The sequence below is a fragment of the Arvicanthis niloticus genome, chromosome 7, assembly GCF_011762505.2.
Source record: "Arvicanthis niloticus isolate mArvNil1 chromosome 7, mArvNil1.pat.X, whole genome shotgun sequence".
NCBI classification, from domain to species: domain Eukaryota; kingdom Metazoa; phylum Chordata; class Mammalia; order Rodentia; family Muridae; genus Arvicanthis; species Arvicanthis niloticus.
The window spans coordinates 36,082,840-36,099,664 of record NC_047664.1 but is presented as its reverse complement, the minus strand read 5'-3'; the positions used below and the strand labels follow the sequence as shown (position 1 = coordinate 36,099,664).

Here is a 16,825-nt window from a genome sequence, read left to right as displayed (position 1 = left end):
GTGTGTGCACGTGAGTGCCATGTCCCATGTATGAAGGTCAGATGACAACTTGTGAGCGTGGCCTTTATTTCCACCCTGTAGGTCCTGGGGATTGAACTCAGGTCATCAGACTTAACAGCAAGTACCTTTACTTGAGCCATCTCATCAGCCTTCAAATCACTACTGTTAATGTAATGCTAATTTCATGTTCCTTCATGGAATCTAACATTTTTTTAAAAGATTTGTTTTGTGAGGCATAGTGACACATTCCTTTAATTCCCAGTAACTCAGGAAGTAGAGGCAGGTGGATTTCTGTGAGTCCAACCTGGTCTACTTAGTGAGACTCAGTCTCAAAAAAAATATTATTTTTATTTATTTATTTATTTATTTATTTATTTATTTTGGTTTTTCGAGACAGGGTTTCTCTGTGTAGCCCTGGCTGTCCTGGAACTCACTCTGTAGACCAGGCTGGTCTTGAACTCAGAAATCCGCCTGCCTCTGCCTCCCAAGTGCTGGGATTAAAGGCGTGCGCCACCACTGCCCGGCATTATTTTTATTTATATGAGTATACTACAGCTGTCTTCAGATACACACTAGAAGAAGCCATTGGAAGAGTGCAGCCATTACAGATGATTGTGAGCCACCATGTGGTTGTTGGGCATCGAACTCAGAACCTCTAGAAGAGCAGTCAGTGCTCTTAACTGCTGAGCCATCTCTCCAGCCCTGTTTTTATTATTTATAATTATATGTGTGTCTCTGTGTTGTTATGTACAGGTGCCTATTTTTAAGATTTGTTTAATTTTACTTATGTATGTATATGACCGTATGTGTATATGCTCATGTGTGTCAGTATCCATGGAGGCCAAAAGAGGATGTTTGACCCCTTGGAGCTGGAGTTACAGGCAGTTGTGAGCTGCCCAGTGTGGATGCTGGAAACCAAACTCCTGTCCTCTGTAAGAGCAGCAAAAGCTCCTAACCACAGCCATTTCTCTGGCCCTTACTTTAGGGAAGTTTTGTGTGGCTGGGAACAGAAAATTTTAAAGATTGGATCTTGGGGTTGAGATGTAGTTTGGTAGTATGGTATTTGCCTAGTATGCACAAGGCCCAGGGTCTGGTCCCTGACATCACAGTGGAAAAGGGATCTTGTTTTATTTGTTTCTTTATTTGGAGACAGGATCTCCCAGTGTAGGCCAGACTAACCTCCAACTTACCATTGTCCTGTTTTCGCATCTAAATACTGATATGCATATTTTTAATATGTATGTACTCACGTGTGTGTATGAGCCCTTAGATGTTAAAAGACATCAGCTCTCTTAGAACTGGAGTTACAGGTGGTTGGGAACTACCTACCATGTGGATGCTGAAAAGTGAACATGTGGCCTCTGTAAGAGCAGGAAGTGCTTTCTGCTGAGCCATCCTTGCAGTGCCTCTGAAGACTGACTTTCACAGGCATTCACCAACAAACCCAGGGGATTTTCAAACTACATTTTCATTATGATTAAATTTCAAATATGTATATATACTCAAGAGAAAGCTTCATGTGTATAGAACAATGAGTCCCATGTCCCCCTTACACCACCTGTGTACTTACCAAGGTTTTGTCACTCTTGTTGAGTCTGAGTTTTTTTTTTAATTGAAGTGTGTTTATGTAATCCTAGACACTGATGATTTACCTATAAATACTGAAAAGCAAACCCCTAGCTGACTCTTCTCTTTCCTAATATATTTCTGTTTACTTGAAAATGCAGAATCACTATAGTTTTGGGTCTTTTCCTAAAGCTCAGACATATATACAATATGGGCATGCTACCATGAATTAGCCTGTGCCCAGCTGATGAATATCAAGGTGTTTTCTCATGAGTTTGCTGTTGCAGCATCTGCACTCAGCCTCCACTCTTTCTCCATACTTTCCCCTTAGGACCATTTCATTTCTCCATCTGCATTTGGAGAAATCCTTTACAACAACTTCCTCTTTGACATCCCAAAGATCCTGGACCTCTGTGTGCTCTTTGGAAAAGGCAACTCACCACTGCTCCAGAAAATGATAGGTAAGTAGGAAGGAGGATCGATATTTCTCTCTCTCTCTCTCTCTCTCTCTCTCTCTCTCTCTCTCTCTCTCTCTCTCTCCCCCTCCCTCCCTTTCTTCTTTTTTCTCCTAACTGAATTTATATACATACACGCACATACATAGTTATATATATAAAGTTTATATATAACTTTATACGTATACAAAAGAAATACAAATAGTTATATGTATATGTAAAGTATATATATATATATGAATCTAAATTTTATATGTAACTATATAAATCTATAACTGTTTTTTGAGAAGTTTGTTTTGTTTTTGCTTTCTGAGACAGAGTTTCTCTATATATCTCTGTCTATCCTGGAACTCACTCTATAGACCAGGCTGGCCTCAAACTCAGATCCAGCTAGGCAAGTGCTCTTAATAGAGCTACATCCACAGCCTACAGAGAAAGAGCAAAGAAGGAGAAAAATCATTAGTAGATATTTATGAGTCTGTTATTTATTTATTTATTTATTTATTTATTATTCACTTCAGGTCATTTCTCTGTTAAATCATAATATATGTGAAATTTTTGCCTGTCAATTTCATTAAAACATTCTTGGTTTCTCATTTGAGTCTAGTTATTGCTTGAATATAGGTAATCGTGTTTATGTTCCCAGAGCAACAGAAAGCATAATAAGTTAGGGAAACAGTTACCAGGCTAGTTTGGTTAGAGTGGAAGGTTATAAGAAAAAACTTAACAATAGTGGAGGAGAGAGAGAGAGAGAGAGAGAGAGAGAGAGAGAGAGAGAGAGAGAGAAGAAGAAGAAGAAGAAGGAGGAGGAGGAGGAGGAGGAGGAGGAGGAAGAAAAAATGTCCTTTAGGACTTGGTAATGTACCTTGTGAGTTAAAAGCAATGATACCTTTGATTAATTGCTGTATTAATACAAGATCGCTGTGAGGAGATGCTGGGATATGGGTATCAAGGACAGACCGAGAAAACATTACCTGCTGCCTAGGCTTTCATCATTTGGGCCACCGGCTTTAAGAATCAGGTGAAAGATAGATGTCATAGAACTTACGTTTCAAACTTTTATTTTGTGCAGGAGTAGGTTCTCTCCTTCCACTAAGTGGCTCCCAGACATGAAACTAAGGCCATCAAACATGATGAATGGTGCATTTTCCCGCTGAGCCATCTTGCTGATTGTCTTAGATTTCTATTGCTATGACAAACACCATGACCAAAAGTAACTCAGGGAGGCAAGAATTTATTCAACTTACAGAGTACATTGGTATTGAAAAAGTGAAGGCAGAAACTTGGTGCTGCTTACTGGCTTGCTCTCCATGGCTTGCTCAGCCTGCTTTCTTATACCATCTAGAACCACCTGCCTAGGGGTTGTACCACCTACAATTGCCTAGATCCTCCTACATCAAGAGTGTCCTGTGGACTTGTCTACATACAGGCTATTCTGGTGGTGGTGCTTTCTCAGTTGAGAGTCCCTCTTCTCAAATTACTCTAGCTTGCAGCCAGCACAGCACAGCCACAGCCACAGGCACAGCCACAGCCACAGCCACAGCCACAGCCACAGCCACAGCCACAGCCACAGCATGCCATGAGTTCGTTTTTCCCCCTTACTAGTGATATGAAGCCCAGGCTGGAACTCTTCTGCTTCTACCTCACAAGGGCTGAAGTTACAGATGTGGGCAATCATACCTGACTTTTCTTAAGTTTTGGAGGGGATTGTTGTTTTGTTTTGGGACTGGTCTTACTGTGTAGCCAAGATCAGCCTAGAAGTTGCTACATAGTCCTGGCTGGCCTTAGACTTGAACATAGGCTCCTCCTGCCTCTGTCTCCCAAATGGTGGGGTGTCGCCAGGTTGAGGATTCTAAACTGACTTAGTAAGAAGAATCTCAGTTTTGGCTCCTAGAAGGTGCATACCAGGCACTTGGAGCCTGTGTGTGGCCGCAGATGTAGAGAAGCCCGCGGAGGTGCTTGTCTTTCTTGCTCTCTCTCTAAGAGCAGCTCTCTTTTCAGTCTTTGAATAGAAGGAACAAGGGCAGCTTCCACTTTCAGTACCACAAAGACTCTGTGGCAAAGCAATTATTATAAAAATGATGAGGAAGAAAAGATGGGAGGGTGAGCTGCCCTGTGGGGATGATCATGGTCCTCTCTTATTTAATAAACTGACAAGGTTGGCATTGGCTATCAGCAATTAGCTTCCGAAAGCAGGGCTCCTCAGTCTCTCTCAAGCTTCTTTGCATATCAGGAAAAAACGAAGCCCTGTATCCTTCATAGGTTGGTGACATGTATAGCCGTGTCTCCTGTTCACCCTGGCTCATCAGGGAAGAGGGAGCCCCAGGATGCCCTGCTTCTTCTTAACCTCTGTACTAATTCTTAAGATAACAAGCAGTTTTCAACTTTTATTTATTTTTTATTTCTTTATATGTGTGTGGGTGCTTTGCCTGAATGTATGTGTACACATGTTCATGCAGTGCCTGCAAAGGCCAGAAGAGGACATCGGATCCCTTAGCACTAGCATTACGAGTGGTTGTTAGACACTCTGGGTCCTGAGACACTAACCCAGGTCCTCTAGAAGAGCAACCAGTGCTCTCAACCAATGAACCATCTCTCTAGGCTCAAGATGTATTTATTTAAAAACTTTTTATTGGTTTCCTGTGAATTTCACATGCACCTCAATCTTGGTCTTGTGTGTGTGTGTGTGTGTGTGTGTGTGTGTGTGTGTGTGTGTGTGTGTGCGTGTGTGTGTGTGTGTGCGCGCGCACGCGCGCGCGCCTGATGCCCATGGAGACCTGAAGAGGGCATCAGGTCCATGGAATTGGAGTTACAGATGAGTGTGAGCCACCGTGTAGATCCTGAACTGAACTTAAATCCTCTGCATGAGCAGCAAGTGCTCTTAACTGCTGAGCCAGCTCTCTGGCCCTGTTTTTTTTTGTGTTTTGGGTTTTTGTTGTTTTGTTTTTTGATCAAAAGCAAGAGAGATCTGAATTCTCATTGGAATCAGATAAAGAAGAAGAGACTCTGAAGACCCTAAGGATCTTTGGATTGTGAAATTTGAGTTATCTTGCCAGAAGTGGTGACATATGCCTTTGATCTCAGCACTTGGAAGGCAGAGACAGGTAGATCTCTGAGTTTGATGCCATCCTGGTCTACAAAGCAAGTTTTAAGTTTAAGTTTAAGACAACCAGGGCTGCAGTGGTGGTGCACGCCTTTAATCCCAGCACTTTGGAGGCAAAGGCAGGCGGATTTCTGAGTTCGAGGCCAGCCTGGTCTACAGAGTGAGTTCCAGGATAGCCAGGGCTACACAGAGAAACCCTGTCTCGAAAAACAAAACCAAACCAAACAAAAGACAGCCAGGGCTGTTACACAGAGAAACCTTGTTTTGAAAAATCAAAGGAAACAAAGGAGAAAAAATTTGAGTTATCTTGATGCTTGAAAAAAGAATTTATTTTTGTGGCAGGCAATGAGGAAATGTCTACCTCATTCTTGGTGGTCAGGATGGCAAGAGAAATATGTCATGGCCCTGGGAGTGCCTATTCCAGAAGCACTGTGTAGAGGAGGTGACACATATCTTAAGATGGGGTGAACTCTGGGAGGTTTGGGAGACAGGACAAGACTGTTGTCTGAGGTTAAGGATGGCTCTGATTAGATCCAAGGGAGGACTCTGATGCAGGGAGTAGAAGCTGGGTGGTCTTTGGTGCCAGCAGGGGCTAGATTTCTTAGGGCTTTTTGTATTAAAGTCAGTTCAGACTAGCCCTGGAGGATCAGGGCATTCCTTCCCTCTGTGGAGGAGGATGGTATAGATGGTCTTGGCAAACCTTCATAGATTACAGGAAGGTAGGAGCAGTGAGCTAAGGAGGCTGGGCTTTTTGGAATCAAGGAGTAAATGGCATCTAGGACTGTGCTGATGAAAAGCCCAGCTACTTGCTAACTCATCAGCCTCACCTGGCATTTTATCCCTTCATGTTACCCTTCCCTGGAACTGGACTAGGGCTGCAGGGTTGTCAATATTGTATGCTCTGGCCCTCATGTACATTGCAGGAGAGACGCAGACAGAGGCAGAGAAAAAGACTCCTTTCTCCCCAGATGGTTTCTTTGTCTTACTCTTGGCCATACCTCTTTGAATTCACCCTTTGCCATTCTCAAACAGGACTGAAATCTAAACATAAAAACAAGACCTCTTTAGAGACAGAGGGGCTCAAAGCTGGCCACCAGCCTGAGAGGGAAAAATTATGGTGAGATGAGACATCTCAGGCCTTCAGCCCTGGTATTTCTCATTGCCATGTCCTTCAGCTATGATTCCTTCCCTCATCTTCCTCCCTCCCCATTTGGACAGAGAAACACTGGGTTCTGTCCTAGCTACCATATGCTGTAAGGAGGCACATGTAGCAGCAGGTAAAGGGTTATAAACATCAGAGACAGGCTTCATCTGAACCCAACAACTGCCAGCATGTGCCAAGTCCGTCTGTGTGCATTGTTCCTGCCTCCTGTTTGCAGGAAGGTGGATTGAGATGGTAGCAGTTCAAAAGCAAAATTATAGAGACATTTCCCCCTAGCATCTCCTCACATTCTTTGAGTTGTGGCTTGTCAAGACTCATGAGTTATTGTAGGTTTATTGAATAAAGGAATCAGTTCCTAAATTTCCTGCATAATGCAAGTCCCAGTCCCACAGCTAGTGCTATCATAGGAGAGACATGTTATCCAAGTTTGGTCACTCCCTGAGGACATCAGGAGTAACTGGTTTGACAGGGCTGCTCATTGTTTTACATATTTCAAAGGTACTTAAAAGGATATATAGTACTGAGTAACTTCCTTTCTCAGCCTTGGGAAGTTTCTCAATGAGGACAAAGCTCAGTACTAGCTGGGCCTGAGACCAAGACTCATCCTAGATCCTCCCCACAGGCAGGCTTAGGAAGCGAGAAAGGTCATAGAACATGCTAATAACCAATTTTAATATGTCCTACCCATCCCTCTTGACCTCCCCCCACTTTTTCCCTTTCTCTTCTCTTTTTAGGAAACATATTTACCCAGCAGCCAAGTTACTATAGTGACCTGGATGAAACCATTCCTACCATACTTCAGGTACCATCTCTTACCCCTGCCCTGGGGAGAGCAAGCTAGGTAGGGGGAGAAAACGTCTTTGGATTTTTCTTGAGGAACCTGAGAGAAATGTTTGCCTTCCATTCCTCCCAGACTCATCTTGAAATGTAGCACAGTGTAGGCCATTTTGTCTTCAGCAGGAGAAGGGAGAAGGAGAGGGAAAAGGAGGGGGAGGGGAGAAGAGAAAGAACTCATTCCCCAGATTGTCTTTGTCCTACCCTTGGCTACATGCCTTTCAATTCACCCTTTGCCATTCTTGAACAAGACTGATATCTAAAGATTATCTGGCCTTCATACAAAAGGATTTGGTTTGTATTTTGTCTCCTTTTCCAACAGCCAACAGTTACTCCTTTCAGAGACCTGCATTTCTCAAATTGGAGCTGTGAGGGTTTATAAAACCGTTTTGTGAAAGATTAATGTGTATTGTAGAAAATAGGAAGAATGTTCAAAAGCTGAAAGGAGCTGGGCGTGGTGAATCATGCCTGTAGTCCCAGCTGGGGGGCAGGGGGGGGCCTACGGCAGGAGATAAGAGTTTCTAGGCAAGCTAAGGCTACATAATGAGAACTTGCCTCAAAAAAACAAAAATGCATTTTGGGGGGTTTTTTTGTGTGTTTGTTTGGGGTGTGTGTGTGTGTGTGTTTGTGTGTGTTTGTGTGTGTAGTTTTGCTTTGGAGTTTGGGTTTTGTTTTTTGTTTTTTGTTTTTTTTTGAGATAGGGTTTTTCAGTGTAGCTCTATCCTGAAACTTACTGTGTGACCAGGCTGGCCTCAAGCTCACAGAGATCTGCCTGCCTCTGCCTCCCAAGTGCTGGAATTAAAGGTATATGCCACCATACCCAGCTTCAAAATTAAGATTTTAATTACAAAAATCAAGATCACATGCCCTGTCAATATGGCTAAGTATGTCAGAATGCCTGCCACCAAGCCTGAGGACCTGACTGATCCCCAGAACCCACATAGTGGAAGGAGACAAGTTATCCCCTGACTTTCACACACATGCCTATACACACACACAAGTAAGTAAAAGGAAAGACAGACAGACAACATTGCCAGTTCAGTCTTGCTTGATTTTATGACAGATTCTGTTTTCAACTCTGTTAATTTGTCTTTTGTTTTAACAAAATTCCGATAACCACTGAGTGTGATAGCTTATGTCTATAATTTCTGCATTTGGAAAGTAGAGATGCAAAGATTAGGAGTTCAAGGTGGTCATCCTTGTCTGCATAGTGAGATCAAAGGCATCCTGGCCTTCATGAGACCCTACTCAAATATATGTGTGTGTGTGTGTGTGTGTGTGTGTGTGTGTGTGTGTATGTATGTATGTATGTATGTATGTGTATATATGTATATGTATATATATATATATACACACACACATACATATATACTTTAGTTTATATATGTATGTATGTATATCTATGCATACACACACACATCCACACATTTCACACATTTATAAAAATTATCCTATAGTCATCTATAAAGGAATCTAAAAAATTCTCTTAAATATTGCTGAAAGTATTTCTCAGATATATATTTGCTGAGTCTATTCAGTCAAATCATAGATGGAGGATTCTTGGGGGTTTATATTTTGTATATATGTTCCATGTATGGTTACTAAAAATGGAACTCATGGTTTTGTTTTTTGAGACAGGCTCTTAACTATGGCCTAGAACAGGCTATATAGACCAGGCTGACTTTAAACTCAGAGATTCACCTACCTCTACCTTCTGAGTGCTAAGATTAAAGGTATACAGTACCACACCCAACCTGGAACCCAAGGCCTTACATGTACTTGGGCTGCAGTCTGTCACTGAGCCATACCCTCAACCCTACATGATTTACATTTAATCCTGTCCACATCCCATTGGATGCTCTGTCTCTAGGTTCTAAGGCAGTTCTTGGGTCACTTGTCTTCAGTTGTGGGGTGGGGATCCTAGGTGCTTGTTCAGCAAAATGTGGATGAGAACCCTTTTTGCCTTTCTTAGGTCTTCAGCAATATCCTCCAGCACTGTGGTTTGCAAGGGGATGGGACCAGCACCACACCCCAGAAACTCGGGGAGAGGGATCGGTTGACCCCCAGTGACATGCCTCTCTTGGTAAGGTTGCCTGAACCCAGCTTCTTCTGGCTGAGACCTTCAGCCAAAGCCTGGTTGCCCTGAGCTGAGAGGATCACCAGTGCTCCAGGCACAGCGGTTTCCTCCCTGCCCCTGACTTCTGCCTTTGATTTCATCTGTTTCTGTCTGTCCTGTGGGTTAACAGGCTTTTAGGTTTTGTTCCTCCCTGGGAAACCTTTATGGAACACCAAAAAGAACAAGGCATGAGGATTTGAGAACTCCTCAGTTCTGCTTAGCAGGCTCATTCCTGGGACCAGTCATTGAATCTGTACTGAGGGATCTCTGATATATGCCAGGTCCTGTGCTGAGCCTGAGGGATAAAGCAGCAAGCAGAAGAAGACATGGTACCCATTTTATGGCACTTAGAACTTTACTGAGGATGACATACAGAAAGCAAACATTTAAGGAGCCTAGGTGCTGTGTTAATCACTACAGACAGCCAGAATAAGGCAACTGTGAGTTACCTTCTTGGCATTTGCCATCTAGTGAGAAAATATCCATTGACCAAGTATTTCAGAAGCATACATGCCAGGAACTGTGGGAGCAAATCATCTTAGGACTCTGAGTCTCACTTTCCGTACCTGTAACATGGAGAGCCCAGGAGCCACCCAACCTGCTTCTTCAAGTTGGTATGAAAATCAGCAAAGCAGATGAGCAAACTCCCTGTGTCCTGTGGACCCTCTTTAAAATGTGAGCTTCGGTCTTCACCAGGCTGGGTGATCTCTCTCTGGGCCCAGTGTTCAGATTCAGGGTTCATTTTCCTGCAGGTAGAAAAGACTATATCACAGTTACAGGTGACGTTAGCTATCATTGAATGTAGGCCACTAAGCTACAATAGCAAATTCTGAGACTTAGAATGATTAGGTAGTCCAGGTTACCCTCCCATAGATGGACCATTTAGGCTGACTCTACTGCCCTCTGCCCCACACACACCCTCGTTCCTGCCTGCTGGGAACTCTGCCTTTGTCAGTTATGATTCAGGCCCTCTGCAGAGCTGTCTATGGGGTAGAGAGAATAATACTATGTCTTCTCTTGATAACAGGAATTAAAGGACATTGTTCTCTACCTGTGTGATACTTCCACCACACTGTGGGCCTTTCTGGACATCTTCCCTTTAGCCTGCCAAACCTTCCAGAAACATGACTTTTGTTACAGGTACAGTGGGACTTCTGGTTAAAGTAAGGGCTCTGGTCCATACATTACTCAAATATATATTGATATGGTTCTTAGAATATACCAGAGCAGGGCTGAAGAGATGACCCAGTAGTTAAGAGCACTTGGCTGCTCTTGCAGAGGACCCAGGCTCAATTCCCACCACCCACATGGCAGCTCACAACTGTCTGTAACCTCAGTTCCAGAGGACCTAACACCCACACTCAGACGAACATGCAGGCAAAACACCAATGTACATACAATTACAATGAATAAATCATTAAAAAAAAATATACCAGCCTGTTTTCCAGCCTGGGGACACAATGAGAAACATAAGTAAAACTTCTGCTGAGAGGAGCCCTCCCAATTGTAGCTAAGAATGGGATAAGAGAGGAGAAAAAACCCACAGCAAGATGACAGTTTCAAGTCTGCCTTGTTTGTTTTGTATGCCTTATCAGGGGACACAGTGACAGCAGTAAGAACCAGCATAACGAGGAAACAGCAGAGGTGTTTCTTCTTTGGTGCAGGGGTGTGCAAAAGGAGAATGAGTCCTAAAAACATCCTTGAACAATGAGCAGGAAGCCTGGTGCACTGGCTGTTCCTGCTATCCCATCTCTTCAGGAAGCTAAGACAAGAGAGGCACTTGAGCCCCAGGATTTGAAGCTAGCCTAGTCAACATAACTAGACCTGGTCTCAGAATCTAAGATGAAGAAGAAGGATCCAAATGTTCAAGATAGAAAGGTTCTGGTGACAGGAGAAGTGTTGAAGCACATGTGAAATGTACTAAAAGCCCAGACTAATGAACTGCCAGGTGTGGTGGCACAGGCCTTTAGTCCTAGCACTTGGGAGGGAGAGGCAGGCAAACCTGTGAGTTTGAGGTCTATATAGAGAGTTCCAGGATCTCCAGGGCTACAGAAAAAGTCTCAAAACAAACAAACAAAACACTCAGACTGTTCCAGAGAGAACCAGGGAGTGGAATGTAGCCTGATAAATTGGTTGAGGACTCCAGGACTCCAGAAAAAAGGAGTTGATAATAAAATGAGGGTTTTACTATTTGGTGACAGGCTGTGGAGAGTGGGAGAATGCTGGCAAGAATGGGTGTTTATTCATATACACTGGAAACCATGGGAGGCTTTAATCCAGAGAGTCCTAGCAAAGAGCTCAGAGGGATCTATGGCAAGAAGGGAACCTTTGCCCAGTTAGCATCATGAGATCTTTCTGTGCTGTGAGAAGGTGGAGAATGTGAGCTAGGGCATTCCCAGGCTATGGTGAAAGGACCAGCCGCCTGCTCATTGCCTGGCAACAAAAAGTACTGGCCTATTCCCAGTGGCCTATAACTATTGCTCTTGCCAGGCAACTCCCAACCATTTGCAGCAGCTTCTGGGAGCAGTCCAACTCCATTTACCCTCCTTCCCATCTCTCCATCCATTCTGCCATTTACCCACCCATTCAACAGAACATTTATCTAGCTCTGACATGTGCCAGACATGGCAGCTGGTCCTCTGACTCCTCTGTGATCTCCTCTACTGTGGAAGTCAGACATTAAGGTTCATCAGTTTCCCAGGGATCATGAGAATAAAGTGCCAACCAGCATTCTCCAGATAGGAAAGGACTTGGGATAGGTCTGTAGCTGTCTACTTTGGGGAGAAAGGTATCTTTAATAATAAAAGAGCATGTGGAAATGTAAAAAGATAGAAAGCCAGAGACTGAAGTCACCTTCAGGAATCCTACTGCTCTGGGCATTGTATACTCTGCCTATTTCCATTTACTTTAAGCAGTTTTCTCATTTTGTCCAAGCATCTCCCCAAATAAGCACAGATGGCTTCTGAGGGAGGAAGCTCTGGGAGAGCAGATTTCTCCTGTAAGAGATGGTGAAAGCAGAAGATTCCCCACCCATCGTGGGGTATAGGGAAGAAAGGATGTACTTTAGAAGTGACTGCCTTTGACTCATCTATAGCCTGCAGCTGGCCCAACATGTTCCAGCCTGTGCTGCAGACATGAAAACCCTTTGCTAGACACCCACACATACACAGAACCCCAGTTCCCACAGCACTGGGTTAGCGATCACACTTATCCAAAGAGCTTGTTTCACTTTCCTCTCCCACCCACTCAGAGTGTGCAGTGTCTGCTCTTGGTCATGAGTCAGTACTTTCACTTTGACAGAACTCAAAAAGAACAGTGACTCAGCAATTAAGAGCAGGGTCTGTCTTCCAGGGACAGAGTCCACTTCCCCGTACCCTGTAACACCACTCCAGGTCTCCTGGCTTCTGTGGGGACTCTTACACATGCCACTCACACACGGACAAACACAATTTGAAAAAAAAAAAAAAACTTTTAACAATGTATACTCTCTGATAAACTGTCTTCATCCCCCTTTTCTAGTTCTTTCTCTCAGGTCAACAGTGTCTTTAGTGTGGGTGGGATTTTGCAAAGGTGTGCAGAGCGGGAGATAAGCACATTGTCACTCCTTCTGCAGTGCCTGAAGTCCTGGCCTTTACAAATGCTGAGCAGGAATTCTACCACCGAGCTACCCTCCCCAAGCCCTCCCTTTTTTTACAAATTGGAAGCTGTGACAGGGAGATGGCTCAGTGTCTTCAGAGTGACTGAGCAGCCTATGCATCTGCCATGCTAGACACCAGAGACAGAGTTTTATTTTTTGTGGCTTTTTTCAGTTGTTTGCTGTTTCAAAATATGTAACATTGTACACACACCACTTCTTACCTTTGCAAGCATATTTGAGGATTAATTCCTAGAAGTAGAAATTCAGGGACAGATGGTATGTGCATCTTTAATTCTCATACATCTTGCCAAATCACCCTCCGTAGGGGTGGGTCTAGTTTTACCCTCCTACCAACATAGCCTGGCAAGAGTTGAACCAGCTTACACCCAGCTGTCCTCTCTGGCCCCTGCTGATGCTGTGTCTAGTAGGGCTTGTTTCTTTTGGCTTACACGTGCAGTGCTGCAGTGAGATAGACATTGCAGAAGCCTGCCAGAGGACAGGACACGCCTGCAGAGCACCCGTATGAATTCAGCACTACCCTAGGCATTTAAGTGCACCTCTGACTCTGGGAAACTTAAGATGTTAAGAGGAAGAATTTGACCCTAGAAAAGAACTGTTTGTCAGTTATCAGGGCAACATGTCCTGTGTGCAGCAAATCTGGACCCTGGAAGGAAGAATCTTATGGCTAAGTACACAGTGAGGAGGTAGACCTGGAATGCTGCAGGGTGAGGAGGACAAGGGCAGCTGCTTCACCGTGCCGCCCACCTCCACTAGTCTCAGACTCCAGGTTCAAGCTTCCTGCCTCAGCTTCCCAAGTTGCTGGAAGTACAATCATATGTAGCTGTGCCAGACTCTTAATGTATGTGCGTATAATTTTTTGAGGAAATTACAGATTTATTTTGTTCATGCACGTATTTTTGCCTGTATGCATGTATGTACACCATGTGCTTGTCTGGTGCCTGTGGAGTACAGAAGGCATCAGATCTCCTGGAACTGGAGTTACAAACATTGTGAGTCACCATGTGGGTCCTTGTAACCAAACCCAGGTCCTCTGGAAGAGCAACAAGTACGCTAACTCCTGAGCTGCCTCCCCAGCCCCGTTGTGTGTATATAATTTCTAATTGTTTTGCTATTAAGACAGGGTCTTGCTGTATAGTCCAGGCTGGCTTCCAACTTATGATCCTCCTGCTTCAAATTCCCAAGTGCTAGAATTACAAGCATGAGCCACCACATCTAGCTTGTAACTGTTTACTAAGAGTTATAGTGCAGCCGGGCAGTGGTGGCACAGGCCCTTAATCCCAACACTCAGGAGGCAGAGGCAGGTGGATCCTTGTGAGTTCAAGTCTAGCCTGGTCTACAGAGAGAGTTCCAGGATAGCCAGAGCTGTCTCAAAAAACAGAACAGACAAAAATTGTAGAAAGCCTAACACCTGTACTCATTTCTACATACCAACTGACAGATGCATACACACATAACTAAAATAAATCTTTCAGAAAAGTTACATATGAACTAACTGGCTTAGTTCATAAAACAAATACAATGTATAATGCATGTAAGTCCTGAGCACATTGAGCCTGTTCTTAGTAAATACATTGCATTGTCATGTGTAAACAATTGTAGAGATTTCAAATCATTCTAAAAACAGACAGAACTACTTCATCTCTTAGAGCCAAAGTGAGAAAAAGGTATTGGTAACTAACTGTGCGTTTCAGGGCTCATAGAATTGGCAAATTTTGAGCAAGAAGAAAGGTAATCATGTACCTGTTTTACAAACCCAGGATTCCTGTGTAGATCCTCTGGTCACTTTGTTAGAGTAAGCAAAGTTATGGTCACTTCCCATGAGGCTGTTGGAGTAGCACAGTACATCATTCCAGGGTAGACTCAGGAAAGCCCCTGGGTGGCCCCAAAAAATGGTTATGGACTGGGCAGGGCTGGGAGGGGTGGCTTGACTCTGTGAAGCAAAGTGAGGATCTGAGTTTGATCTCTTCAGAACCCATGTCAAAATGTAGGATATGATGTCAATCTTCCTGTAATACCAGTGCTGGGGGACAGAGACAAGAAGATCCTGGAGCTCTCTGGCCCGTTGGCCTTAGTTGTTCAGCATCAGGCCAATGACAGACCCCATTTCTGAGGTGGACTGCTTTCCTGAGCACAGCCCCTGAAGTTATCCTGTGGTTTCCACACACACAGGAACACAGGCTGTGGGCTTGTGGGGAACAAAATGAACCTTTCTGCTCCTTTGAGTTGGCTTTATTTTCTACCAAAATGTGATATTTATAAATTAATCCCCTTTTTACTGTGTTTGCTTCTGCAGACTAGCTTCCTTTTATGAGATGGCAATTCCGGAAATGGAGTCTGCAATTAAGAAGAGGAGACTTGAAGACAGCAAGTGAGGCGGGGACAGAACTAAGAGTACTGCATGGGGAGGGAGGCCTGAGCACAGGCAGGCTCTCACTACTGGACAAAGGGGACCAGACTGTGGTATTGGGCTCCTATACTCACTGGTCTTCCAGCCCCCGTTTGTTTGTTTTGTTGGCAGTTCCTGAGGTTTTATTTTTTATGTTGTGTGCTTGAACCCTGTGTATGATTCAATCATATGTGTATGATTGAACCCTGGACCTTATGCATGCTAAGCACCTGTTCTGCCACAGAACTCTACCCTCAGCCCTTAAAGATTTTTTTTTTTTTAAATACCTGCTTTGTGAGGACTTGGTGTGAGGACCTAAAGAGAAACACTTTGGCAAGTAGAGATTTATTGTTTGTTTGCTTTATTTTAGTAATTTTTATTTAGCTCTTTGAGAATTTCATACAATGTATTTTGACCGTATTCACCCCTCCCCCAACTCCTTCCTGACCCACTCCCCATTCCCTGCCTACCCAACCCTTATGTCCTCCTTTTTCTTTTCCTTTTTTTTTTTTTTTTTTTAAGATATGAAGTTCATATACTCTTAGATGTGTGTCGCCTTCCACTGAAGCATGGTCAACCTTACAGGGGCCATACCCTTAAAGAAAACTAACTCTCTCTCCCAGCAGCTATCAGTTCCAAAAGCTCCTCAGCTGGGGAGGGACTTTGTGCCCACCTCCCCCTTTAGCTAGGATTTGGCCTGGCTGAGTTTGTATATGCCTTATGCATTTTGTCACAGTCTCTGAGTTTATATGTGCAGCTGCCCTGTCGTGTCCTTGTAATCACCCCCAACCCCTGGCTTTACAATCTGTCAACCCCTTCTTCTGATCCCTGACTTTTGGATGAGGGGGGTTTGATACAGATGTACCATTTACAGCCTAACATGTCATTCCCTGCACACTGACCAGTCAGTCTGCATTAATCTCTATCTACCACACTGGTAGGGATTTAAATATTAGTGACATACTATCTTGCTATAGGCTATCCTGGGAAAATTTTCTGAGAGTCCTTCTTGGCTCCCAAGTCCATTAATTCAGTGTCCCCCACCCCCAAGTCCTAGTAGATAATGGCTGGTCCCTGCATGTAAGCTCAGCTGTTGCTTCAAGCTCTTGGTAACTGACCTTGCTGTTCCTGACCCTCTGTTTAACTGAGAAATGATCTGGACCATCTGGCTATTCTATTGAGTGTTGTAGGCTTTTGTCAGCTGCTCCCGTCAGTGACCTTTAAGACTGCCTCAGCGCTGGGGAAGTATCTCTAACTGTTGGGAAGACGTTCCATGGTACCTTTCATCTCTTAAGTCTACCTCTTCTATCTCTGTCCATCAAAGGCTCCTGGGTGACATGTGGCAGAGGCTCTCCCATTCCAAGAAGAAGCTAATGGAGGTGTTTCACATCATCCTGAACCAGATCTGCCTCCTTCCCATTCTAGAGAGCAGGTAAGCTCCAAGGAGCCTCTAGCAGGCGCTTCTCATCACTCCTGCATTTCTTCCTTACTCTCTGCCAAACATAATGAGAAACCCAGAAAAATGCTTTTCTCCAACTGGTGAGA

At 44.0% G+C, this 16,825-nt stretch overlaps 1 protein-coding gene across 3 annotated transcripts in view; it reads left to right on the top strand.

The window, feature by feature from the left end:
• The window catches only part of Ascc2 (activating signal cointegrator 1 complex subunit 2), a 44,588-nt gene that overhangs the window by 10,644 nt on the left and 17,119 nt on the right, over positions 1-16,825 (top strand). For all 3 annotated transcript variants that reach the window (XM_034508884.2, XM_076938210.1, XM_034508885.2), the window contains 6 exons: positions 1,898-2,027; positions 7,021-7,088; positions 9,093-9,203; positions 10,264-10,376; positions 15,188-15,262; positions 16,605-16,712. In XM_034508884.2, coding sequence (XP_034364775.1) covers positions 1,898-2,027; positions 7,021-7,088; positions 9,093-9,203; positions 10,264-10,376; positions 15,188-15,262; positions 16,605-16,712 — 605 coding nt within the window. The remainder of the gene's footprint in view (positions 1-1,897; positions 2,028-7,020; positions 7,089-9,092; positions 9,204-10,263; positions 10,377-15,187; positions 15,263-16,604; positions 16,713-16,825) is intronic.